The sequence below is a fragment of the Pseudonaja textilis genome, chromosome 2, assembly GCF_049901715.1.
Source record: "Pseudonaja textilis isolate UNSWEBS1 chromosome 2, rPseTex1.2, whole genome shotgun sequence".
In the NCBI taxonomy this organism is placed as follows: domain Eukaryota; kingdom Metazoa; phylum Chordata; class Lepidosauria; order Squamata; family Elapidae; genus Pseudonaja; species Pseudonaja textilis.
In genome coordinates this window covers 148455512-148483312 of record NC_141991.1, presented here as the reverse complement: position 1 = coordinate 148483312, position 27801 = coordinate 148455512, and the positions used below count along the sequence as shown (strand labels likewise).

General features: G+C 37.1%; 1 protein-coding gene across 8 annotated transcripts; it reads left to right on the top strand.

Annotated features, from left to right (window-relative positions):
* The first annotated feature begins 257 nt into the window (after positions 1-257).
* On the top strand, positions 258-27755 carry RAVER1 (ribonucleoprotein, PTB binding 1). Of its 8 annotated transcripts, none has more exons than XM_087925844.1 (15): positions 258-539; positions 10255-10321; positions 13353-13822; positions 15523-15714; positions 16199-16328; positions 17278-17378; positions 17860-17943; positions 19233-19347; positions 20158-20417; positions 20889-20982; positions 24790-24932; positions 25128-25199; positions 25752-25877; positions 26009-26092; positions 26198-27755. In XM_087925844.1, exons 1-15 carry the CDS (start codon positions 321-323, stop codon positions 26342-26344), a joined length of 2304 nt encoding a protein of 767 aa, XP_087781970.1. In that variant the 5' UTR covers positions 258-320; the 3' UTR covers positions 26345-27755. The 8 variants fall into 8 exon arrangements, with proteins under 8 accessions (XP_087781970.1, XP_087781969.1, XP_087781968.1 ...); XM_087925843.1 differs by having other exon boundaries at positions 17857-17943; XM_087925842.1 differs by having other exon boundaries at positions 17278-17396; positions 17857-17943.
* The last annotated feature ends 46 nt before the right edge of the window (positions 27756-27801 follow it).

The following is a 27801-nucleotide window of genomic DNA, read 5'->3' as shown; positions in this document are numbered from 1 at the left end:
CGCCCAATCCTCCCGCACTTTTATTTCTCTGACCCCTTTTGCTGCTGCCCAAATTTCAATCAAAATCCGCTAAACAGCGAACACGGCCCCGGACCAGTCGGGATCGAGCACCTCACTCTGCTCGGTTCTGCGAAGGGTTAATTCACACTCAAGCTTTTCATTGGACAACCCATCTAACGGCTGTCCGGGAGTTGGGCGGGGAACTCCAGGACCAATGGCGGGGCTGGTATGAGACTGACGCCATTCTTTCCCACCTCCCTCCGCCGCTGGCTGTTAGCTTGTGAGGTGGTGGAGGTGGAAGGGGGCAGTTGCTTCCCAAGATGGCGGCAATAGGGGCTTTTGGTGGGGTGGTAGATGGGGCAGCCGCCTCTTCTGGGTCGCTCCCAGGCCCAGATGCAGGCTCAGCCAACGCCCCTGAAGAGATATTGCCGCCCTTGGAATCGACCGAAATAGCGGGTCGCCTAGAAAGAAGCGCCCGACAATTCCGTAACCGACGCAAGGTGCTCATTCGCGGGCTGCCTGCCGACGTCGCCAACCAGGTAACCGAAGGGAAGGTGAATTGGGGCGTGGTGGAGGGGGATGTTTGAGTGGGATCCGATCCAACAAGCAGGTGAGAAGATAAGGAAGCACAGCAGCTGCCGGCACTGATTCCTGTTGCTACGTCCTGTCTCGACATTGACAGAAAACAAAATATACTTTTTTCTCTCTTTTGCGTTTTTTCCTTATTTCTGGGGAGCAGTTGTTGTGAACTCTGCCCTCACTTTACTGTATTTAACTTCCAGCTTGTGATAAGCCAGGGTTTGGTCTTTGAAAGATTACGCCGCAATAAATGTATGACTTTTTAGCATGTTGCAAATGTGTGTGTTGCTTTTATCATGCGGTTTTACTTCGGCATGGCGGTGGATGTATGTGTGCATGCGTGCTGCTTTCTTTTCAGTTTGGTTTTAATAAAATCTATTTAGTGTTTCATGTAATTGAGGTGTCAATGATAAAATCAGTGATCCACAAATCTTAGATCCAGCAATTTCTTAGTTCTTTCCAGTATTATAGCCTGTTCGCAAATCATGTCTGAATTACTGCATGCATGTAAACATATCTACAAAAACTTGTAAACTGTTCAGTGCAAAATGTATTGATTATGGCATTTGAGAGTAAACATGAATTAATCAAAACTTGATTACAATTAGTTACTAATAATCACTGATCAGTGTTTGCAACTATAGTTCACGTTTATATCTAGTTGAACTTTGTAGATGAACTGACACACCCACTCATACCCATGGCTGCTTCATTATACTTAGTATTTGGTTTTTTTCCAGTTCTCTCTTTTCTGTGGCTCTCTATCCTCTAATTAAATAATGTGTGATGTATCTTCTGTGTGACCTTTTGTCCGTGTAACTCTGTAATAATAAATCTGCTGGTTTTTAAGATAACAATAGACTATAGTTTTGGCAACAAACAAACTGATACATACCTGTTTAACTGCTGCAGTCCAGAGAGTGGTAGAGAAATGTACTGCACTGCTTTTCATAGATACTTGAATGAGCTGATATCATACAGTGAAGTTAAATCAGAAACAAAAGGAAGTATTTACTAGACAAATGCTTATGCAACACTATATTATATGTTGCTGAAGGCCTTTCTGTATATACAATTAAACTGGTTGTGACAATCTTAACAAAAGACATGAAACATGAAAGTACTTACTCTACAGTAGTAGAATATGATACAGGGAATGAGGAAAATAGAATACTATAGAAGGAAGTAGTACATTTATAGCAGATCACTTTGACAAAGAACCAGAGAATTTAAATGGTGTTTCAGTGGCCAGGAAGTAAAGTAGATCTGCTTCTTTAATAACTTATATTTGGTTATACATTTTAATATACAATTTATGTAGAGTTCTCACAAGCAGTTAGTTAAAATTTTACTCTTAACAACTTTTTTCCCCTTTTCAACAAAGGAGAGTTGATAGAACATCTTAAAGTCTATATAAGGACAGTCATAGCCAAATATTGTATGGCTTAGAGTTTTAAGAAACAGACTGATTGAGAAACAAATAGAAAGACTCTACACAATCAATTGTGTCAGAAGATTAATAGCCCTTTCATTGAACTGAAATTGTAATATCAGGTGCTAGGATATTATGGGAACAGCTGAGATCAAGAGGGTGGCCCCAAGGGGGTTGTCAAGCAAGAACAAATGTATAGCCCCCTTTTTTATCTTGAATATAATATGGCTTGTTTGGTTTGGGTTTAGAATATATGTGAACCCAGACAGTGATTTATAGTTTATGACTTAGGGAATATTAAGAAATTAACAACTGTAATTTAGTCAGTAAAATATGGTTAGGCAAACTGGCTTAAGATGAGCAAACCCAGTCCTAGAATTTCCCTTCTTAGACGAGATCACAGCTTACAGAAAGATGGTGCATTATGTTGAAGCCCAAATATCTGGAAAGTATCCACATGAGGCAGGCTAATTTATATTTTCCATCAAATAATAAGCATTTGAAAAAAGCTGAATGAATCATGTGGTGTGCTTCAAGCTAAGAAAACTGGTCACCAAACAAATTGAAATCTGTCCAAGACCTGGCAAAGTATAGATGAACATAACCCAGAATGTCTTGTTTCTCATTTAAAACAATCATTGCAATCTTCCTTGGAGAAGAGATTTCTTCCATGTTCCAAACAAACCTCTAATAATGGCAGGAGATGTTGATAAAAGGTCTTGATTTTATGATCCATAGAATCATCTAGTAGAATAGGTCATTGTCAGTCTAGTTTTAAATTATCAGCATCTTAAATTTTGCTTAGAATCAAATCTAACCGAAAACCTGCTAATGTAGTACTTTAGTAGTAAAATCCTTTGCACAAGAACCCTTTCTGAAATAAAGGGAAAAGAAACATCATATCACAAACCTAGGTAATCTTCAGTGGTTTCATATTGATACTGAATAACAAAAAGGGACAGCAGTGAACCTAACAATAGCCATTCTCTAATGTTTTCCTTAGCATTTAAAAAAAAATCTTGTCACCAAAGGAAGAACAGAATTACAGCAAAAGTGTGCCTCCTGATCACAATCTGATGAAGTCGTCATTGCCCCCAGTGGAAGGAGTCAGTTTCTCTCCCCCCACCCCCCCAAATAGTCCCATTTATAAAACATTCCAGAAATTCTGGTTTTTAATAAAGCTGCTACTGAAAATCAAAAAGTAAGAGAAGAGAAAGATAGGAATTCTATCATTCTGAAGTTGGGTCAATCAGGACCAGATGTTTTAAAAAGTTATGCTGAAAATGCTGGTAAGACTTTCATTATTACGTGCATATTGCAAAAATCAAGCCAAGTTGGCTGAGGACAGTATCGATAGCAATAGCACTTAGACTTACATACCACTTCATAGTGTTTTACAGCTGCCTCTAAGCAATTTACAGAGACAGCATATTGCCCCCAACAATCTGGGTCCTCATTTTACCATCCTTCGAAAGGATGGAACTGAGTCAACTTTGAGCCAGCCAGGATCGAACTCCTAGCAGTGAGCTGATTTAGCCTGCAATACTGTATTCTAACCACTGAGCCACCATGGCTCAGTAAAGTTTATAATTCTACAAAACAAACCATGACTGTTACATTTATTTGAAGGACAGGATAGTTTAACCCTGAAGAATACTTCCAGCATCGTTGCTTAATGTGATATAGTAACATACTGTAGAGTACTAGGACTGTAACTTTCTATTTCTGTTCCTTTTGGATGAACTCTGTTTCCTTCTCTTAGAGAGGCCTTCATGCTGACATTAATATGTGGCTGCCCAGACACTAGTTTTTCCTCCTATGTTGTAAAAAAAACCCCTAATATACAAATAAGCTTGAAATAGATTGCATACGAGATTAGTTGCTGGGAACCAGGAAAAGTGCTAATTTATTGTTTTTATCTTTTCCTTTAGAATGGCATTTAAGCTAACTAATAGCTTTAATCTGCATTTGATTAATTGAAAGCATGTCTTTCTTTTCTAAATAAAGCATAAATTTTCCTTCATCCAATCTGTTACTAGTTTGGTCTGACTGTAGCTACAGGTGGAAATGTATTTAGATTCTATGTTTACTCTGACAAATTAATAATAGAATCTTATCAGTTTTCCAAAGTTCCAAGCTATTCAGGAACCAGAAAAATGAGAAATTGTGACATGGTAGCTCTTCAGTGCTACCATATCTTTATTTTAATTTTGTGTTCCACTGGACACAAATATAGAGAAGCTATAATAAAATGCTGGACACATTCTATAAGTGTTCAAAACATTTTTGAGGTATGTTGATTTAAAAATAATTTGATAAGAATTTTTATAATGAGGAATATCCTTCTGTAGTTGATGCAGAATTCTATATATGTCTGCCTTGTGATGTTGGAAAAGGGCAAGTAAATTAACTGTTGATTATGACTAGTGAACCTCTGGGGAAAAATACAGAATAAAAAAATATTGGGAATACTGTATAACTTAATTTGTAGTGATATAAGACTTCAAAAGTATTCTTCTTGAGTGCAAAATATAGATTACCTTGGCTCGGAGTCTGCTTCAAATGCTGGAACTTTTTGTCTATTAAAGTTGGCAAGTCAGTCTTTGAATGGAAAGTGTGCTAGTGTGTTGCTTTCCACACTGGCTTTAATTCTTCTACATTCTCTGGCCTGGAAACCAGGAGACTGTGATTTCTAGTCCAGCCTTAGGCATGAAAACCACTTGGATGACCTTGGAACAATCACATTCTCTCAACCCAGCTCACTTAACAGAGTTGTGGGGAAAATAAGAAAGAGGAGGGAGTGGTTAGATATGTTTGCTCCCTTGAGTTGTTGATAAAAATAATAGAAGCAGGATATAAATAAATAAAAATTTAAGGCAGTGATTAATTACTGTGGCCTACAAACTTGAAATTTGGCATGCATGTTCCTCTTGGCTTCTAGGTGCTCACTAAGAAAGGATTTTTCTAAATGACCATCAGAGCATTAGTATTTCCTACATTATTATTAACACGCTCTGATGCTAAGGAGTTCTACTCCCCCTCCCCACCTGAAAAGAAATCTGTTCCAAATGCAAAACACAAGCACAAGAGAGGAGTTTCAGTTTCAGTTTTAGTTTCACAGCAGCAACCAGCTTTAGTACAGAACAGTTGAGCTAAGCCACGCCCAGGCTCCTTGCTGTCTCCTTGCTCACATAGCAAATACTGTTTCAGTTTCCTCAACTCTCTCACACACTGGCAGGATGCTAGCCAGATGAATACTGATGGATGCTATAGGCAAAAGCAGAATTCCCACCCCTCCTTATTTTCCTCCTCAAAAACTAAGTCCGACCACATAGTTTCATAGTGAAGCACGGGTATTGAGCTAGTTGACCAATATTTTGTTAATGTTTAGACATTAAATACTAAACAAATAAAATGTAGTTGATCACAAATAAAATTACAGGGGTCAATTGTTTCAAATTTATTTTTACTGTGAAGGTAGAACCGGAAATCACAAACCACTTCTGTATCATTATGAAACTAGAATTTACTTTTTATGTCAGACAAATCAAAATTTGTTAGCTTCCAGAGCAGATACAGATACCAGTTCTATTTTTTATATGGTATTAAAATTCTCATTGTGTTTGTCCCTTCATGGTATCTAAAATCCACTAACTTAAAGAATGCATAAAATATCTTGGACTCATTAGTCCCATAGAATTGAAATTTCTATGATGTTCTGACTGATTTTATTTACTGTGACTGCTGCAGTGTCCTTGAGGTCATATGTGATTTTTGACATTCCCTGCCACCTTCCCACAAGCAAAGTCTCACAAGCAAAGGGAATCTGACACGAAGTTAAAACTCTTTCCACTCCCACTATTATTTTGCCTTCCTGTGGTCATCCTTTTTATGTATTTAGGTAAATAAATATTGACATTATTGAAGTTAGTTTGCCACTAGAATTATTTTTTCTATTGATGATATATACTGTTCTTAGATGATCATGGGACTGTTCAGCATTGGGTTAAAAAAAGTCTAAAATGCAATGTTCATTCTGGTCACAGACCTCTTTCTCAAAGGATAACCAAATGGGTTACACTACAGGATTGTCTAGTATCAAATAAAATGAAGAAAACTTAAGGAAGATAAGCAAAAATGTGCATGAATTCCTTACAAAAAGTATAAACTGAATTTGATCATGAACATCACAAGATAGTACCTGCATATAATCACTATACATTTTTCAGTTTGGTTTTAAATCAGTAGAATAACTGTTATTATTCAGGAATAAAAGTGGTAACTGTAGCTAGTGTTCACAGTACTCTAATATTACAGAAATTCAGCAACCACTAGAAACAGTTGTTTTTTAATACCTCTTTGCTGTCGTCTGATCCATGTTTTTTTCCAGCCCAGATCTGATAAACCACTTATAGATGAAATGGCACTGCAAATTTAAATATTTCATTCTGCACTTATTAACCACAAAATCTTATTACCTTAAAATTGGTGATTTGGGGAAACTGGGAGGGGGGAGTTGACTATAGTCAAGTGGTAGAAACTATAATTCATTTTTTGTTGAAAAAATAAGCAACCTCAGAAGCCACCAATTGTGACAAAATATTTGACACATGAATACAGTCAGAACTAAGCATGATATTACAACCTGCATTTATGTACTAAATTATACAATCAGCAGGTGTTTTGCCATATAGTCAGGTGCTAACATTTTTCTGCTCAGACAGTTTATGAACTTTAAACTGCACAATTGAAGCACATGCCAAATGGGACAGTACAGATAAATAAGTTAAACTCACTCAAGGTCATACTCCCCATATTTCTTCAAAACAATTGTCTCCTCTTCATAACTTAGACACAGGAAAAAAAATGCTTCAAAGAGAAATCCACCCCATAAATGGACATTTGTGAAACATAATTAAAATATGTCTCCTACAGAAAATTTGAAACAATACCACAGTGCATGCATAAGCTTAGCGCAACTCTGTGGGACACAGTATTATTTGTGCTTTTGGAAAAGCAACTACAATTAAAGACAATTCTAGAAGAAACTTTGTGACACTAAGCAATAGAACTTAGAAATTAAGAGATCCTAACCAAGCAGTAAAAATATTTGATAGGGTCAAATTTTACCAACAAGTTGTTGAAATGGAATATTGGACAATTTATAAAATGAGGGTTTCCCATATAATCTGATTTAATTGACAATGATAACCACTATATTATACAGTAATAAATGTGATCCTCAAAACCGGGCAGAAATTAAAATAAGACTTTATAGCAAAGTATCTTTTGATCCTTTAAATTAAAAAAATCTAAATAATGTTTTAGGTTTAAATTAGAAATTGTTATAGAATAGCAGACAATTCTAACTTTACCTATTTTCAGTTTCTTTACTTTAATCCTACCAGTATTCTGAAGAGTTAGTTTTAGTTCATCTTTAATTTCAAAGTTACAGGCAAATCTCTTCAGCACAGATCTAATCTAGTCATTAACATTAATAAACGTTCAGCATGTGATTAATATTGTATTTTTTCTTAATATTAGTTAGTACATTTATAAGGATTGTAGAATAACATTAACATAATCAAAACAGTGGAACTGTAAATTGTTAATATTTCCCCTCTCCCATTTCTTGGGATCTGTTTTAAAATCAAAAGCTGCTTTGCTGCAATGTCTAGATTAGAATCTGTAAATATCTCTACTTTAGTATGACTGTTATGGAAGCTAATTTTAGCTTATTGGTTAAGGTTCAAAGAAATATTCTGATTCAGAAATACTTTAAACAGCTACAAAAGCCACCTAAAGAGGAACCAAAGGACAAAACTTTTACATTGTGCAGAAATACTGTAGCTTCTCCCACTGAGCCGGTTCCTGTATGAGTGCCATAATAAATTTCAATCTTGAAACAGAAGGCCATTAGCCAATTCAAAAGCAGAAAGTAACACTTTTTTCCATTTTAATGTACATCTAATCTTTGGTCGTAGTTAAGCAGTTCCCATTCAAAGAACTGTAATATTATCAGTTCCTAAAAGATAAACCAGCAGACTTGGATAATACACAGTATTTCAAACAGCAGAGTTACTGTTAAATCTAAATTTAAAATAATTAGGGTTCTTAATTTTGCAGAATGGTCTGTGCTTGTATCTTGTGCACTGATTGTACACCAAAACATGGTTATGCGGCTATTTTGTTGTTGTTCCTGATAGGGAGAAGGGGACATTCAATAATATTTAGAAGCTTTTACAATAGAAGAAAATTCTAGTTATTTGGCAATAACTAATGACAGAAGTTTTATACAAGTCTCAAATGAGAGATATCAAGAATCCCTACAAAGCTTTGAGTGAGGCCTATTAAGGCAATGAAGATAATTTAACAGATGTACAAAAAGAGGAACTCTTAGAATGCTTCATAGTAATCAGTCAGATTACTAATCTTTTTAACACAACACTGTTAACATGGCAGTAGCTATCCAGGGCTTTCAACTGCTTTTTTTTCCCCCACAGCTTTTCCTGGAAAAAAAGTGGGGTCAGAATAGCTGCAAAGAATAGCTGCAAAGAATATGACATAGTTGCACTCCAGCAATCTATATTCAGAAAATTATATTTGACCTTACATTATCACAAAATCTAAACATTGGTGACTTAGCATGAAAATGGTCCTCATATTCCACTTTAAATGTGCTCCCTTTGTATTGGAATGCATTATGCTAAATATTATGAAGAGTCTAAGGAATGCTTCAGACAAAAACAGTTTCAAGACAGTATTTTCCCTTTCAGACTATCAGGATATATATTTTATTTACATCATAGCTCAGGTTTAATGTGAAAGTAAAGAAATATTATTTCACAATTTTGTTATTTTTCTGAAAACTATACATTTTCTATCTGGCTGCAACCTTAAAAAGAAGTTGATGTTTCAATTTAAATGTTCTTTTTAGGAAGGACCATCCCACAATAGTATCTGTATTTCGACAGCACAAAATGCATAGAAAATAATATAGCAAATAGTGGATGCTGTATTTTAAGAGAGTTACATATGAAATTAATATGAATCTTATGCAAGATTCATATTAATCTTGGGAAGGCAGATAAAGGACAGCATTCAAAAAGTAGAACTACCAAATCCCCTGAGATAAAAGTATTATGCAGCAATAATTAATGTTGGAGAAAACTGAATGACTGCAGTTTTATTAAGGCGCTAGCTCAATACTCATGCTTCACTATGAAACTATGTGGTTGGGCTTAGTTTTGGGGGAGGAAAATGAGAGGAAAAAATTCTGCCTCTGCCTACCAGCATCCATCGATATTCATCTGGCTAGCATCTTGTCAGTGTGTGAGAGAATTGAGGGCTGTTTAGAAAGTGAAACAGTATTTGCTGTGTGAGCAAGAAGGAGACATCAAGGAGCCTGGGAGTGGCTTAGCTCAACTGTTCTGTACTAAAGCTGGTTGCTTCTGTGAAACTAAAACTGAAACTGAAACTCCTTTCCTCTGCTTGTGTTTTGCATTTGGAACAGAGGAGCTGGAGTAGAATTTCTTAGCATCAGAGCGTGTTAATAATAATATAGGAAATAGCTAATGCTCTGATGGTCATTTAGAAAAATCCTTTCTTAGTGAGCACCTAGAAGCCAAGAGGAGCATATGTGCCAAATTTCATGTTTGTAGGCTTTATGGTTCTAGAGATTTTGTGATGATGCGTGAGTGGTATTTCGCTTATATATATATAGATTTGGAAATAGCATTTGAGTTTATCTTACAATATAATACATTGATTAAAACAACTTCTTTAATAATATGTTTATTTGTTTTAGACACTGAGAATCCTAAAAACAAATGTATATTTGATGGCTGAGTCAGTAGTAAAATGCAGTCATAATTTGAACTGATCCAAATAGATTTTTTAAAAAAATTACCACTGGTGTAGTGCTCTCTTTAACAAGAGATGATTAACACATTTGTGGCTACCTGAATTTCTGTGCTCTGTTAATCATTGTTTATTCAAATCTGTATGTATTTGGAAGTAGTCATTGTTCAAAGTACTGACTATGCTTTCACATAATTTCTGCCAACATTGTGGATATCTTTCTGTAACATTTACTATAAATATGTTAGCAATAGTGCTCTGACTTGACAGTCTTCTATGGACTTTTGAAAAGGGAGTGATGACAGGAAGTCATTTAACTGAAAAAAAAAGCAATTGTTTCATATTTTTGCCTCAGTATGATTTATTTTGTTAATTTTATGCAGGAAATACATGAACTTTTGAGTGATTACGAACTTAAGTACTGTTTTGTGGACAAATACAAAGGAACAGGTGAGTAAAATTGCCTTTATAAAGTGCTTTGCTATGAATTGAGGGTTGGAATGTCATGAAAAATATATCTGGATCTTCCCACTCTAAGGCAGAATACCCTCTTCTTGATGAATATCCTTCTAGTTTTTCCATGGAAAATATCCACAGATTACATAGCTTTTCTGGGTAATATTTACACTGGATGGTTTTAAGAGCAGTTGTGTTATGTTAGAAATAAGTTAATGGTAGTGGAAGAGTATTTTTTTTTTTAATAATTTTTTTTTATTTTTTAATAACAAAATAAACATAAACATACATAACAAAATAAACATAAACATACCACAAAAAAACATAAAAAGATCCTTCTTCATAAATTTACATACAGTGCATCGATTGGTTTACCACTTTTTTTTGTGCATCCATTTCCTAGTCACCAGTATAATTATATTACATAATAGCTCATATTATCAATCAACAATTGTATAACCTAATATCATCACTAAAAAAAAAAAAAAATCATTTTTAATTTTGTTAATTCATATTTTAACGAGATAACTATAGTTTGCTTAATTTATTTTGCAATAAATCATAAGATCATACCAAATCTACCTTAATAATGTTTTATAAAGATAATATTAAGAAAAAAAATTTTTTTTTATGCTAAATCTGAATATTCTATCATTATGTTTTATTATCTAACCATTGATAAAAAAGATCCCAAACTTCATAAAATTGTTTATCTTCTTGTTCTCTGATTTCAAATGTCAATTTGCTCATTTCAGCACAATCCAATATTTTCTTAATAATTTCTTCTTCTGATGGAATTTTCTCACTCTTCCAGTTCTTAGCAAATACAATCCTAGCCGCTGTTAATATATTTACAATCAGATACTTCAAATTTTTATTATATATATCCGGTAAGATTCCCAATAAAAAAATCTCTGGTTTCAAGTCTATATGTGTCTTTGTCATTTTTTCCAACCATATGCGTATTTTAGTCCAATATTTTCTAGCGTCCTCACAAGTCCACCACATATGGTAGTATGAGCCAGGTATCTGTAGTGGAAGAGTATTTTTAAATATTGTCTGCTATGCCCACCGCAAAATTGAAAAAAAACAAAAACTCTGTGGTAAAATTGTCTTGTATTCTGCATGAGTTTTTATCACTAAATTGAAAAAGCACTGTTCTCCCTCTCAGAAGCTGAGTTATTTCGATGCATTAATATATTAATTACATCAATAAAGCACAAATGCATGCATTTCCTGATAAAAAGTTTGCTTGTAAACAGAATTAACTGTGGTTAAATGCTTTATTGAGATGCAGGGTAGGAACAAGTTATCTGTAGCTCACGACTGCTACTTTTTTCATCTACTTGGATTGCATTAGGATGCAGTTTCTGAGGTTAGCATTCTAAAAGAGCCTGTCTTTTGCCTTTCTGTAGATAGATTTAAAATTGCTTGATGAATATTTTCTTCCCAAAATAATGACATAAATATATCTAGCTCTAAGAAAAAGTTCAGATTAAGATTCCAAATTTGTTGGTGTCCATAATGATGTATCAATTTAAAAAAAAGGTACTAGAAATGTACTTCGGGTATGTTTAATATGACACATTACTGAAAAGTGCACAGAAAGATGAGCGGAGCTTGTCTTAGTACATTTTCATAATCCTTGAGACTTTGCTTTCAAGTGCTTTTAAAATCTAGTATAATGATAAACAATAGAAGAAAAACATGTACTTTTGCTTATATCAAAAAGGCCTTTGATAGAATAATTTATAGAAAGTGAAGAATTTGACATCTGTGAATTAAAAAAAACAGATCCTCTTATACAGTGGCATTCTCCTTTGAAAACTAGGAAAACATAAAGTGCTAGGAGAGAAGAAAACAATCTTTAAAGATCCATGCCCAGCTTAGTACAATGCTGACAGTTGATATATGTTGTTAGTGTTTCTTTATTTTACAAAATAACAAGTGTAAAAACAAGTTTTTACAAGAAGTCTGAGTTGACAAAATGGAGGCAGCAGATTAAAGTTCTCTAACACAGGGTTCACAAACCTTTTGGACCTCAGGGACCACCAAATTCATCATTTTAAATCCCGTGGACCAGAGACCCTGGGAAAATCCCCAAAAAAGTCTGCAGGAAAACTCCCCGCCCTGTTTTCCTACTGATCAAACATTCTTTATTTGGGATCGCAGGATACAGTCTCCAGCTCCATTCTCAGGGAGAGAAAGAGAGAGAGAGACTTTTGGCTCCATGCAAGGAAAGCAGCAGAAGCAGCAAAAGTCTTTCTTTCTCTTCCCCAAACTCTGCCAAAAATGAGTCTTTGCTGGCACAGCCTCTCAGAGCAGGAGGCCTTGCAGGGTCCCAAAGACTCATTTCTGACAGAATTTGGGGGAGAGAAAGAAAGACTTTTGCTGCTTTCCTTGTGTGCAGCCAAAAGCAGAAGAAAGAAGTGGAAAGAAGCAGCCTGGTGGTCAGGCCAGGTGCATGGGGCAAGTCCCCCCACTCCGCCCTTTCCCCCTTCCCCTCACTACCTCATGTTGTTCGCAATGCAAGCGATACAAGCTTTGTGTTTCCATGGGCCATGTGGGTGGCACAGCCTTGTGTTCCTGTGCAGCCTGGATTAATTGCTTTGGGGGTGACATTTCTCTGCGGACCACCAAAATTTTCTCACAGACCACCAGTGGTCCCCGGCCCACTGGTTGGCGACCACTGCTCTAACATAATTGCCTTCTTGAAATTAACCTGACCTGATCAGTATCTGGATCCTTACATTACTCTCACTTTCATTATCATGGAGATGTGTAAATAAAGAACTAGGGGGAGGAAAGCAAAAGAAAAAAAAACAGCCATGCTTAACAACTTTCTGAAAGCATTTATTGTCCAGCCACTGTGAAAACACAAAGTGATTTTTTTTCTGACTAGTCGACAAAGACCATTTGCTTATAATTGTGTAAATGTTCTGTCAGAAAACTTCAAGAGAACTTTGCTTATATGTTTGCTGTGGAGCATTTTGCCAATTGTCTTTATATCCTTCTTTTCTTGTAGCTTTCGTCACCTTATTGAATGGGGAACAGGCAGAATCAGCCATTAAGAAATTTCACTTGAGCACGCTGCGAGACAAGGAGATTACAGTGCAACTACAACCCACAGATGCCCTCTTATGCATTGCCAATCTGCCCCACCTCTATACACAGCAGCAGTTTGAAGACCTGGTTCGACCATTTGGGAACTTAGAGCGTTGCTTCTTGGTATACAGTGAGGAAAGTGGACACTCGAAAGGTTATGGTTTTGTGGAATACATGAAAAAGGATTCAGCAGCCAGAGCAAAGTCTGACCTGTTGGGCAAACAGCTGGGAACACGGACTCTGTATGTTCATTGGACAGATGTCAACCAGTTGACTCTAGATCTTATTCACTCAAAATGTCTATGTGTAGATAAATTGCCCCACAATTATAGTGATCTTGAAGAACTAAGGCAGACCTTCTCTGCCATTTGCCCTCCAACATTCTGTCAGGTAAGGATCTTAGATGTGGAGGAAATAGGCTGCTTCTCTGGTATCTATGTAGCATCCCATAGGGAGTCACTTTCCCTATGTAGATTCCTTTTCCCAAGATGCTAAGTTGTGTTGCTTATCTTGTCATAATTAAATATGGATTGCTCTTATGAATGCAACAGAATGTACACCCCCGTACAATAAGGAAGCTAGCTTCTTCTCTTTGTCCTAATTTCTTAAACATCTGGAATTTTCTAAGCTTAAGGAAAATGTGTATTTCTCAATAGTTGAAAGTCTTTCTGCTATAAAATTGGTGAGAACATTCAGTTTACAAATTTCTTTCATGCCGTTTGCATTCATTGCTTTATCAGATTTTGGCAGCGCTATGTTCAAGAATCAACAAAGAAATATACATAATTTTCATGGAGAAAATCTAGCTATTTGATCACTAAGAATTGATAACGGCTTGATGGCATATAATTTAATCAAATACACCTATATAGAATAACACTAAAATGGGCCTGATATAATTTAAAGATCTCCACCCCAAAATCACCACCTATATCTCAGCTCTGACATGTTTTTCATTATTAAAAGGAACCCAAAAATCACATGATGCTGAGGTCCAACAGAGTATATTGGTATATGGACGAGAGAGACACATATTAATGGATGGGGTATTTCATAGAAGCCTATGATTGGGTGACTGTAGAAATTAATATTCCTTAGATCTTCCAATTCTTAGCAATTGCTTCCCCTTTTCAAGAATTTCATTGAACAGTAGAGTTAGAAATTAATCCTTAAATAGATTCATTTTTAAGGGATGCCATGGATTTTGCAGGTTTGTTTCCCTCTAATTGGTGTATGTTTGCCAAACAACTTTTGAACAGATAATGTTATTGCAGTTACCCTTATGGCCACCTAATAATAACAATATGGACAAAATCTGCTACATGAATAACCAGACTAGGGATGAACCTACATGTTATGTCATAAACTATGGTTTACCTATCACATACATGAGCCAGAATGAAAGAAGCCAAATTGTTTATTTGAATGACTGATGTACAGAACATGTTGGTTGCATTATTCTTGGTATGAATGTTCAATAAGAAACTATTGAAGGTTTTGCTTAGGCATTTACATACAAAAAGATGAACTTTTATGTGCATAATGCTTCTGTGATACAGCACTTTATTTAGTTATAGCCCTTGTGTAATTTCAGTAGCAAAGGTTTAAAAAAAACAGGGTTGGAAAGGATGAAAGAGACAATACTCTAGTTCAGATGCATTTTTATTTCCTTGCGATGTTTTGCTTAATCTTTTATTTAAACAAAATACATGTCTTCTGGGGAATGTTTTGATTGCACTGGATATTTTTGCAGTGAGGAAGTCAGTTGCAAAACCCAAAAGACAAAAAGAGACATTAAGCCAGGAAAGTCTGGAGCAATCTCTCTAGCTTCCATTTTTCAGAACAAATGTCTTTTATATTGGTATTGATTATATTCAGCTGTCTGATCCTTTGGCTGGGTCAAACAGTGTGCTTAGTCAAAAACAATCAATATAAATAATATTATAGTTTAATGAGATATGTAAAGCCATATGTAAAGCCCGTTTATTTCTCCCGACTAATTCAGGAAGACTTGCTGATTCCATTAAAAACATGAAATAACTAGGTCATTTTCATAGTGTTGTTTTCTCCCCCTCCCCCCTTTCATACAGCTGGCATGTGGTCAGGATGGGCAGCTGAAAGGCTTTGCAGTCCTGGAATATGAGTCAGCTGAGATAGCAGAGATGGTTCAGCAGGCTACCAATGGCTTTCTACTTGCTGGGAACCATATCAGAGTCTCTTTCTGTGCTCCGGGCCCTCCTGGACGAAGTATGCTAGCTGCTCTGATAGCTGCCCAGGCAACAGTAAGTCTCAGCTTGCAGTACTGATTCTGTATATAATTTGTCTCTTGCTAATCAATGCCATAAGTCATGGTTTGTTATTTTAATAATTTTATTTCGGCCTGGAGCAAGCTATGCATCTTGGTGAATGACACAGGCCTCTTTATTTTCATTGTAGTTTAAAAAACACTCCTCTTTTCATCAGTTGTCTTTTAGTCATGATCTACTCTTTATATATGTCACCTGTATTATCCAATATTTTCATAATGATAGCCATATTTCCAGTCACCCTTAAGAGGTAACACATAATATATCTTGCAGGAATTAGAAGTTTTTTCCATTGATTAAAATAACCAAAATTTTGACTAATGCTTCACATTGCTGTAATAATTAAAACTTCAACTTGCACATGGATGCTCTCTTCCTACATATAAGAGCCACAAATGCACATTTCTTTCTCTCTCAAAGAATCCAGATACCTTTTTGATTCTGCTGTTCTCTTTTTCAGGCACTTAACCGTGGTAAAGGGCTTCTACCTGAACCCAATCTTCTTCAGATTCTGAACAGCCTGGGGAATCCTTCATCCCTCCAACTCTTACTCAACCCCCTACTTCATGGAGCCATTGGAGGAAAGCAAGGCAAGTTCAGATAAAGAATTCTGAGTCTGAAAGCTACTTTGGGGCTTGACCTATGTGATATTTATAAGCTTCCAGATTATAAATCCATTGATAATGCTTGATTTCCTCTCACCATCTGAGTTAAAAAAAGCAGTATGGTATAAATACTTCGTACTTAGAAACTAGGCTTGGTTTGTGATGTTCTAAGCTAAAAAGTAATGTGGCTTAGAAAAATAAAGCATGGGTTATCGGCAGGGGTGGGATACCACAGGGTTAACTACCGGTTCTGGATTTACGAGCTTGCCTGCAAGCTGCGCCACGCGCCTGTAAATCATCATCAGCAGATGCCTGCAGAGAAGCAGCCTTTGAAACCCTCTTTTCCTGCTTTTCTAACTGCAGCTGTGCCTCATTCGGCAGCTGAAGTTGAAAAATCAGGAAATAAAGATCAGGTAAACAGCCCGGGTGGGTGGGCAAAAACATCAGCAGACATAGAACCGGTTCTATGTCTGCTGCTCTTCAGAGCTACCGGTTCTACAGAGGTGGACAGAACTGGTAGAAACCCACCCCTGGTTATCAGTTATGCCATACAGCATTTTTGTGAAGCATTTCAGTCCTTCCTAGATTTAGTAGATTAAGCCATTCTTTCTTCGAATGTATACGTTTCTAATTTTTATTAGGCAAAGCCAAAATATTACTAAAACTCTTTGTTAGGCTACCCAATGTGATTGTGCCAATCAATAAATGTGCCAATACTATCAGGCAATAACATTAAGTGAAACGGGTTTTTTTGCAGGGGGGGGGGGGAGCCCTTCAAATTCAATCATCAAAAGCCAAACTCAATAAGATATTATGAGCCTCTAATGACTAAGAATTTCAAAATTTGCTTTCTCTTATACTTTTTGCAATATTGGTAGGTTGCCTTGCCATTTTTCCTAATAGGATGAATTAAACTATATTGATTTTCTTTCAGGAATCCTTGGAGCACCACCAGCAGTATCTCTTCTAACCAACCCAGCTCTGTTCACAGCTCAACTTCAGCTGGCACTCCAAAATCAAACCCAAGCACAGCAGGTGACTTGTTCTCCAAGGGTACAAATAAAAAAATATTACTTTTCATGTCATGGAATGATTGCTGTACATAGCTGCTTTTCCCACCATTCACATTAAAAAAAAATGAGGCACAGAATATATCCTTTCCTTGCAAATTTTTGACTCAGTTCTTTCTCAAGAGTTACTTTTGTAGTTGGGAGTACGTTTTGTGCGCGTGAGTTTGTGTGTGAATAACCAAACTTTATAGTGGTCATTTAGCCTTTCAAGTCAAAGCAATCTAGTTGTATGTTCAACAGCTGCAATTAAGTTTTGCCGTTAGTGTAAAATACAGCAGTTTGCAGTATTGCATGTGGTGATCAAGATGTCCTTAGGCAGTTGCATATATGTATATAAAAAGTGCAGTGTAAGCTTTGCTTTCTAACTATCTCTTTCTCAATAGCTTTTCTAGCTTTTAGTTATTTATTTCTTATTTCTGGTCTTCCTGTGCTTTCTGCTCCAGAAGGCATTTCTTGGAAACTTGCTCTTAGTCCAAAACCAGGTCTGGGCACAGCTCCTGCAGAACAAGGAAAACCAGGCCATATTCCATGTGAGTGCTAGGCTTGGTCTCTGTGTGGAAATATGCTGATTGTGTGGAGATGTGTGTAGTGTTTGTGCTCAGTGAAAGGTATACTGCAGTGACCATTTCCCAGTCTTTCCCATACTGTGGCCTCAATGCAGAAGATGTACAACATGTTACTGAACTTTTAATTTCAGAGAGTGCAGCCTATGAATTTAATGTTAAAAGTAGGATTAAGTAACTAGCATGCTTTCTTGCTATAATTTTGTGCATGTCTTTAATACAAGCCCATTATGGGTCCTCAAAAAGCAAAGGATGCTAAGGCAATCTTAATTCAGGATGTAGGTTTATTATCTGTGTATCTCTTTGAGTGCAGCTTTGTGTAGTCAGAATTGGATACTTTGTGATTCCGGGGATGATAGATTTTGTCCTATCAGCTAGCTGAACCATTGAGAAATTGTGCATTATATAAATCAAGTATAAATAAGAGATCTAACTTCTATATATTTTGATCTTTCTTGGGCCGCTGTTTCAGAAAAATGTAGTATTTCTACCCCCCCTTCTTAAGGGATAAGAGGTTGTTGTTGTTCTTAATTTCAGACATAAAATATCAGACCTGTTTAATACATATCTATTTCCAAGAGCCTCCGGGTAGGATTACATTTAATGGGATTGGATTCAAGAAGCATCTCTGTGTTTTTCTTCATATTCTAGCTTCCCTAGGATCTAGATACAGCTTTACAGTTTGGATTTGAGATAGAAAGCACCTATTATTATAGCAATGGAAGGAAATAGCAATTAGACCTTTGAAATGTCAGTATGCCTGTCAAAAAATGGATTCGTACTGCAGTTTAACCCTTTAAAGTAGTGAAAAAATTGAGATACTAAACTAACCATTTGTGCTGTGGAATCTTGTCTGTTTAGATCCTGTTTAAATACTATAATTTAGACTGTTTGTGGCAGCTAAACTCAGTCAAGGTCTTTCCCTCCACACAAAAGTTAAAATTTTAAATGGATACAAGAAAATCATCAGGACACTTACTTCCTCCAAGTATTCTATTTTTTTCAAAACTTGTGAAGACATAGTAGCATCCTGCCAGATTTTTACATAGCATCTAAGTTTACAGGATCCAGTTTCTGTCTCTCTCATAGAACACCCCCAGATACGTGGCTATATTTCTTTCTGTTTAGTTCACTTTTGGCATTACCTTGCTTGACATTAGCTGCTTCTGGCAGGCTTATAGTTTAGTCTTGCGTGATTTTTAATGTGTGTACCTATCCTTTAGTCTCAATTGTTGAAGCCTCTGACTTGTTTGCAGAAACCTGGAATCTTGGGAGAGTCTCCTCATGGTTCCTTGCAGCACAATACTATGGGAATGTCAAACTCTCCAGCTTCTCAGGCCGGAAATCAGTTATTAGGAGAGATGTCCTCAGGTAAGTTCTTAGTTGTAGTTGTCCTATTAAAAAAGCTTCCAATCTGTAGGCTTTAAGCAGGGGTTTCCAGTAGAAAGTGAGGAGGTTTTCTTGGATTCTTGATAAACAAAGATACAGATTGCAGAAGATTCTTGCAGTCTCATAGCAAGCTGTTGGAATGGTTCGTTTTCTCACTCAGTTAACTTTTCACTTGCTTAATTGAAAGGTGACTTATTTGAGTTGAATAGACAGACAGTGGTAGGTTGTCCTTCAGATGGAAATTGATATTTTTGTTTCGGTTTTGCCCTCAATTTCAGTACAGTTTTTGCTGCTCTTCTCAGAAACTTGGTGAAAGTTCTATTGGTGGGGAGTTCTATAGGATGCTATAGTTCTGTAAATTCCTGCCTTTTCTGTCTTTCAACTGTCTGAAAAAGAATATCGTGCTGAGTCCAGTGAATAGCTATGAATACAAACAAAAATTTAGGTGACTTTTCTAGCCTTAAAGTAGATTATGAATAGATTATGAATTGGTGAATAGATTCTGACTAGAAATATACTTTTATTTGTGGAGATGTAAAACTGAGGTTTTACTATTATATATTTGTATTGGCAAGCTGCCAAGGAATTCATGAATAACCTGTGGAGCCCCTACTTCTAAAGAGATTTATTAAGACTGGAAGATATCAAGGTTTGCTATTAAGTGCTCCTTAAAATGCTCCCCATCCGATGATGATCATTTGTTCAGTAATTAGATAGATGTGTTAGCCCTACTATCTAATTTTCGTAGCTGTCATTTGAAATATACTCTTTACTGGATTCATGTTTTCCCAGGTGGTTCTTTGCCAGCTGATGTTTCCCCAGGATCTGTGAAATCTACTATCTTGCCTTCTGCAAACTTGTCCGTGCCATCTTTCTTGGGACCACTGGCAATGGAGAGGGAGAATGCTGCGATGGGAACCCAGGCACCTCAGCTTACTTCACCTGGCCTACAGGGTCTCACTACCTCCATTTTGGGATCTATGATCAGTGGGCTTCAGAAACCTTCTGATAACAGATCAGACAATAGTCCTCAGGGTCCTCAGTTAACTAATGTAAGTAGGGCCATCAAGTTTAATATTCAGCATCTGTCTATATTAGTGAAAATCTGAGCATTTATTCAATGGCATAATTTTATCATTATTTACTGCAGTCATTTAGAAGTAGGACAGACAAGAAATTCTTATTTTTTGTGACAGAACTCTTTGCCTGGTGACTGGCTAATGCTCCCCTTTCCTTGCAGGTCTATTTTAAGGATTTTTTGTTTTGTTTTTATTGTTATACTTGGAATTAAAATCTGAGTGAATGCAAAATAACTGCTTTCATGGAATAATTTAGAGCTGAAATTAAAGATAACTCCCTAGGGTATTTTTGTTTTTTGTTTGTTTTGTTTAATTACTAAGAATTTGGAGATTTTATGTGTTGTGACTTAGGTAATTAAACCAAGGGCCAAACTTAAGTAACTTGCCTTAATTGGAGTATACTACATTCAGCAGTCCAGATGACTATTGCAGTTTTCCTTTCAGGTTTCTCTCCTAGGAGAGCCACCAAAAGACTTCAAGATTCCACTCAATCCATATCTAAATCTGCACAGCCTTCTCCCTAGAAGTAAGGTTGGAGGTAAGCAGCAATTGGCAAGGGGGGAAACACAAGAGAAAATATTTGCTCCTCAATTAAAATCATGTTTGGCCAATATTTAAAAAAACAGGTGGGAACTTTGGATGTTGCAGTTCCCAATTTTTGAATGAGGGCAAGTGGGAAAAGACTGTTCTGGAATAATATTTTCAACAGGGGTTTACGCATTTATTCTTTGTTTTTCTGCTTATTCCTTAGCTTCATACTCCCATCCAGGCATCCTAGCTTTCTTTGCTAAATTTGGGATTATAAAACTTACTTAGTTTACTTGTTTTACTAGGTTTATATGTCACTCTGGTCATCAACTGACTCTGAATGGCTTACCCTCCTCTACATTAAACAATGTTAAACAGTATAAATGATTAAAAACTAAATATTTTTATGCTCAAGAATGACTTCAAGAACGGTATTTCAGAAATTGGGATCATAGCATAATTCAGAAGTTCTTTAGCAAATAGGTACATATTTTATTTGGATTGCTAAATTAATCAGATGTGCAGCTAGAAAGCTAGGAAAAATTGGTTTAGACTTTAAAGTAGGGATTGACAAACATTGTGATACCACGATTACCTAAGATATTGAATTAATTGCATGGACTCCCATATGATAAAGCTAGGCAAGAAATGAATATACCACTGAGCAGGATTTCCGGGTCCACAGGATGGAGATTTCAAACCATCTTTCTCAGAAACCCATTTGTTCTATGTCCCCTGGTTATGCTCCCATTTCATGCTTTGGGGTGCTGTAGTGACATAAGAGTTTTTACTGCCACACCATATACAGATAGTCCTCAACTTATGACCACAATTAAGCCCAAAATTTATGTTGCTAAGTGAGACATTTGTTAAGTGAGTTTTGCCCCATTTTATGACCTCTTGCCACATTTGTTAAGTGAATCACTGCAGTTGTTAAGTTAATAACATGGTTGTTAAGTGAGTCTTGACTTCCCCATTGACTTTGCTTGTCAGAAGGTTGCAAAAGGGAATTGTATGGCCCCAGGACACTGCAACTGTCGTAAGTATGAACCAGTTGCCAAGCACAAAGATTGTAAGTGTGAAAAATGGTCATAAGTCTCTTTTTTCAGTGCTGTAACTTTGAATGGTCACTAAATGAATGGTTGTAAGTTGAGGACTATTTGCTGTAAAGAGAAAAGATGCAATCTAAAATTACACTGATGTAATGAGCTTGAAGATTAGGACAAATACCATAAGTAGAAGGCCTGCTGCAGTAAGATACCTTTCATTTGGGTAGGGAAAAATCAAATGCTTAATACAGGGTGGAGGAGACCTGGACTGATGGCAGTGTGCATGAGAACAAGTAAATCACCAGCTGAACATCAGCAATAGTAATATACAAGCAGTTCTCAGTTTACAACTGTAATTGAGCCTGGAAATTGTGGTCATAAATCATGCCAATTGGATGTTGCAAATGCCAATAAATGCAGGCTGGTTGCTGAGTGCCCAAAATGTGATCATGTTATTGGGGTGGTGCTGGAGATTGGAACTTTGACAATGGTTCATAAATAGCTTTTGGAGGGTCTGTTGTAACTTTGGACAGTGACTAAGTGATCAGTCATAAGTCAAGAACTACCAGTAATGTATTAGCTAAAGGTCAGTGTGATCTGAGGCTGCCTTAACAGAAACATCATATCTAGATCAATGGTGGCTAACCTTTTGGGCTCCTGTGCCAAAAATTGTGTGTGCGCTCACGTGCCAGCACTCAGAAGGCAATGCATGCCCTCTCATGCCCCCTGTGCATGCACGCACAATCCCCTCCGCCACCACCCACCCCCACCGTTCCTTACCTGCACTATGCCTCACTGCTGATTTTCGGCTGGTTTGAGGCCTTTTTTGGCCTCCCAGAGGCTTGAAAAAAGACTTTGCAGGACAAATAATAGGCCTGTTCTCCTATGAGCTGCTCAGAGCATCTAGTAGTGGGAGTGCTCCTGTTTTGTCACTTGCAGTATTACAGGAAGGGACAAAACGGGCCTATTTTTCAGCCTGCAAAGTCTGCAGAGGCTTTTTTCAAGCCTCTTGGAGGCCGAAAAAGGCCTCAAACCAGTCAAAAATCAGCAGTGAGGTGCGCACATGCGCAGTGAGGTAAATTTGCCTGCGGCTCACGTGCCAGCACAAATGGTTCTGCATGCCACCTGTGGCAAGCGTACCATAGGTTCACCATCACGGATCTAGATCATGAGGTAAATAGTTCCATTATAATCTCTGGTGTTCCCTGCTCTTGGAGTACTGTGTCCAGTTCTGGGCATCAAATCCACCAAGAGCAGGGGTGTCAAACTCAAGGCTCGGAGGATAAATACGGCCCTCAGGGTGCTTAAATCTGGCCCGCAAGCCCACCCTAGAAAGGGTGCTTAAATCTGGCCCACAAGCCCACCCTAGAAATAGCAAAGGACTGGCCTGTGGTGCCTCTGCCAGCGAAAAGGAAGCCCTCCTGGGCTCTGTTTTGGGCTGTGACGGTTTCCTGCAACTCTCTGCCAGTGAAAATGGAGCTTGGGGAGGCTGTGCGGCCTCCCGAGCTTCTTTTTCTATGGCAGAGGGCAGCAGGAGGCTGTCACAGCCAAAACAGAGCCTCGATGAGTGACATTGAGATGGCCACGCCCATCCTGGTCACAACCCATGGCCCTCCAGGGTCAAACACAACCCTGATGTGGCCGTCAATGAAATCAAGGTTGACACCTTTGACCAAGAGGGTTGGAGTAATTGGAGTGGGTTTGGGGAAAAATACCAATATGATAAGAGATCTTGAAGCTAATTCCTAAGAGGAACGGATAGAGTAGCCAGCATATTTAATCTATGGAAGAGAAAGCAAGAGGTAATGTTTGGGCAGACAGCTGATACTAAAAGTTGATTCAGTATAATATTAGAACGGAGCCATTCAAATATATAACACTAGTACTTTTTGATATCTTACGCACAACAATACTGGATAGGCTATTCAATAAAAATTCATATGTATGTGGGACTTTAATATCCATATAATGCAAGTGGTCTTGAAACAACTGCATATTTTAATGTAATTATAATAGATAATCATTCATCATTAGCCGACTATGTTCAAAAGACTATCTGGCATGAACAGAGATGGATTATATAAACAAATAACAGATTCAAATATGCATTTAAATGTTTACACAGGGATCGGTGTTATTAGTAGAATAAGCATCAAAATACATAAATCTTGTTGACATACGAAAACAAGATAAGTTGCTTTTCCAGAAGAGGCATGCTCACATTCTTGAAAGTACATACAGATACAATTTTGTTTCTGTGTCAATATTTTACTTCTTTTATTAATCTGATTACCGATTCTGATTAACAAATATTCAGCATGTAGAATTCATTCCCAAAGAGGCAGAGATGTTGGGTAACTTTCAAAGATCAGATAGATTGTTCATGATTGCAGATATCAAAGGCTACTCTTAAGTAATAGACATCTCATTACTGCTGGGGAAAATAAATGAAAAAGCACTATTCAATTTCTGCTTGTGGGCTCTCTGTTGGTATCTGGTTGACTGCTGTGGAAACAGAATGCTAGACTAGTTATTTCTTTAGTCTAACACTCAGGAGAACTTTCCTGTAATCGCATGCTTGTGTCATAGTTCAGTCTGCTACAAATATAGGAGGTTCAAAGGTGAAATGATAATACAAAGAGAAATTATGGCTACTCCTAGCATGGAAAATCTGTGCTTTCCTTACATATTAGATATTCTCCCATGTGGTCCTGCATTTAATCTAAAGGAATTGTAGTCTCATTACTACATATTCACTTTCTTTGCAGGTGGAACTAATAAAACATTCAGCCCAAAGACTGGTGTACTCGGCAATGCTTCCAATCCCAGAATGCAACAGGCATCCATGTCTGATCTTCTCCTGCCCTCATCTAGTCAATCAGAAGATAATTCTGCATTTGACTATCAGCCTGTGAGTATTAGTTGTGATTATTTATTTGGGTTTATCTGAGTTGGAAAACTGTGGTGGAAGACATGTAGGCATGCATAGGTTTTTGCTTTTCATTGGTGAGTATATACAATATTAGGTGAATGTTTCAGGGCCATATTTGTCTTTAGTAGTAGCAATATATTTTTTTAAAAGTTCTATTCTCTCTCATTTCAAAAGGACTTGGTATCACGAATATATCCCCGAGAGGCAGCATCCCAGCTAGGGGTATTTGCACATAAGAAGCAAAAGGTAAACATTAATTGAATAAAAACTGTCCACTAGTTAAAATGGACCAGATTTTAGGGAGCTCCCAAGAAGCTGCCAATTTCTTACCTGGTCCTTCTATTTTTGATATTCAATCCATTACCCCTGTTCCTTGTGCAGCCAAATGGCATTATATATGAGGGGAAAATAGCATCAGTATTGGCCAGGGATGTGCATAGATCTATCACCAACATATGCATAATTATATATTTTAGGAAATATTTAAGAGGAAGCCATTATTAGCTAAAATGGAGAAAGAGCAAGCAATGGGTGAGAAGGAAAGGGTATACTGGAGTATACTGGGAAAGTATTGATCAGGAACATAGCAGATGACAAGAAGGTCCCACTTTTTGATTTTTTGTAGTATCATAAATGTAGATTTCCTAGTCGAACGATAAAAATTATGGCATAAAATCCAGGCTCTGAATGTCTGTTTCTGATTTCAGTCAGTGAAAAGTTTACACACGCACAATTCTTAAATATTGAAATATGAGAGTTTGCGTGCAAGCACCTAAAACGATCCAATTTCTCTTTCAGGTTTCATCTCCTGGGTTTGAGCAAAACCACCTAGGAACGCCATTGCCCCCATTCTATGCAGGGTCTCCAACCTCATATTTCACAAGTGGCCTTCAAGCTGGACTTAGACAAAGCCACCTGAACAAAGTAATTTTTTTATCATTAAAGTAATTTGAAGTTCATGTACAAATTAACTTTGGATAGCTTTCAATATTGCAGTTGTTTGCACATTGCTCCAAAGTTACTTCAAAACATTAGGAGCTTTCCTTATCTTTCAGGCTATTGGGATGCCACCAATGGGCACAGGAGACAATATCCTTGGATTAGGACCAACTAGCCCACCCCACAGTAGCTACGCAAAGGTGAAATGATTCAATCTAAAAGAAATTCTGAAACTTGGAGATTCTCCTGAATGTGTCGTTTTCCTGCTTCTCTCCTTCCTTACTTCGTTTGTCCTTCTTTTGCAGACTCCCATTGGAGGCCAGAAGCGAGCCTTTTCTCATCTGCTACCCTCTCCAGAGCCTAGTCCAGAAGGCAGTTATATTGGCCAGCATTCTCAGGGCCTGGGAGGGCACTACGCAGACTCCTATTTAAAGCGAAAGAGGATATTTTAATCCATTTCTTAGTTGAAACACTGTTATCCTCCCTAGCCCCAATGTGTACATTGTTTGTAAAAATATTTTTACTGTTTATTTTAGTGTTTTTTAAAATGCTTGTGTGTAAAAAACCCCCATACCTTTATGCTTCTAAGACCAGCTGCAGTCTTGTTATGGACATTGAAGATGGGACTTGGATGTTTGCTCCCAAAGAGCACTGTTTTTTCCCAGGTGAAGCTATGTGACAATCATGAGAAGCTTTGCCAAGCTTAGTCAGCTGGACCAAAATCAACAAATTGGGTTTTTCCTACTGTTCCTTCCTCTGCAATTCAGATTGGAGTCTTCTTCCTGTAAGAGCCATGCCTTCTAGAGAGATACAAGTTCCTGCCTTAAGACTCCTAACAAAGGCATATGTCCTTCTAGATGTTTCATAGTACAGTGGAGTGAATGGTGATGAGGAAGGCGGTGGTGATGCTTTGTGTCCACTGGGAAACAGAGTTCCAAATAACTGCAGATTATCACAATCACACTCCTAGAGTATTCAGGTTGAACTGAGTCTTCACTTTCTCTACACGCTTTTTTTATTGGTTTCTTTTTAAAGTATACGTCTATTTTGCTTTTGTAAATATTTGTAAATTTCTTTTTTAAAAAAAAATTCTGGGCTTTTAGTTGCTTCTTTCTAATGATAGTTTAGAAACATTGGATCTTGGAGTTACATCAAAGTCATCTTGAATAATGCTTTTTTAAAAAGTTTCTGTCTTTTTAGGTGTAGTAGTTTTTAGTCTAGACCAATTTCTTTTTGAGATACAAACCATTTTCTTCTGAGTGTGTTTTTTTCTATTTTGACCATTGTCTTCATGCTAATACTGTGATCTGATATCTTTTAAACCAAACTTTAGTGGCTGGGACAATCTTTGGGTGCATTGCTTTCTAGAGTGACTTGTTTTCTTGCAATTACACTCCTTAGTGACACATCTGACTTTTCGATAGAATTCACCTTTTATATGGTGCCTGCAGTTGGGCAGAACTAGCCAACTACTGAATTGATAATTGGAATCTTTATGCTGTGTTAAGGGAGGATAGATAGAAAGCACAACCACCTCCAACCAGAGTGGTTTGGGCAAGATCCAGGTTTAAATTGTTAACAAAGAAGAGTTCATTCCTTAAGCCAGTTTAGATTCAGGATAGGCAATATTGTCCATTCTCAGAGGAGACCAATAGGGTTCATTTTGAGAGAGTGGGAGTCTATGGCCTTCTCCCCAAGGGATTTAGAGTTCTGCTTTGATATAATGAACTATTTCTGTTTCATAAACATGCTACAATATTTCTACTATATATACTGGCTGGTTTGCTGTATTTGTTGCTGGATTTCAAATCCACCAACAGCTGGATACCAACTTCCTTAAAGTAAAGCTATATTTATATCAAACTTCACCACCTGTTGCATTATTCATTGAGAATGTGCTACAAACTAA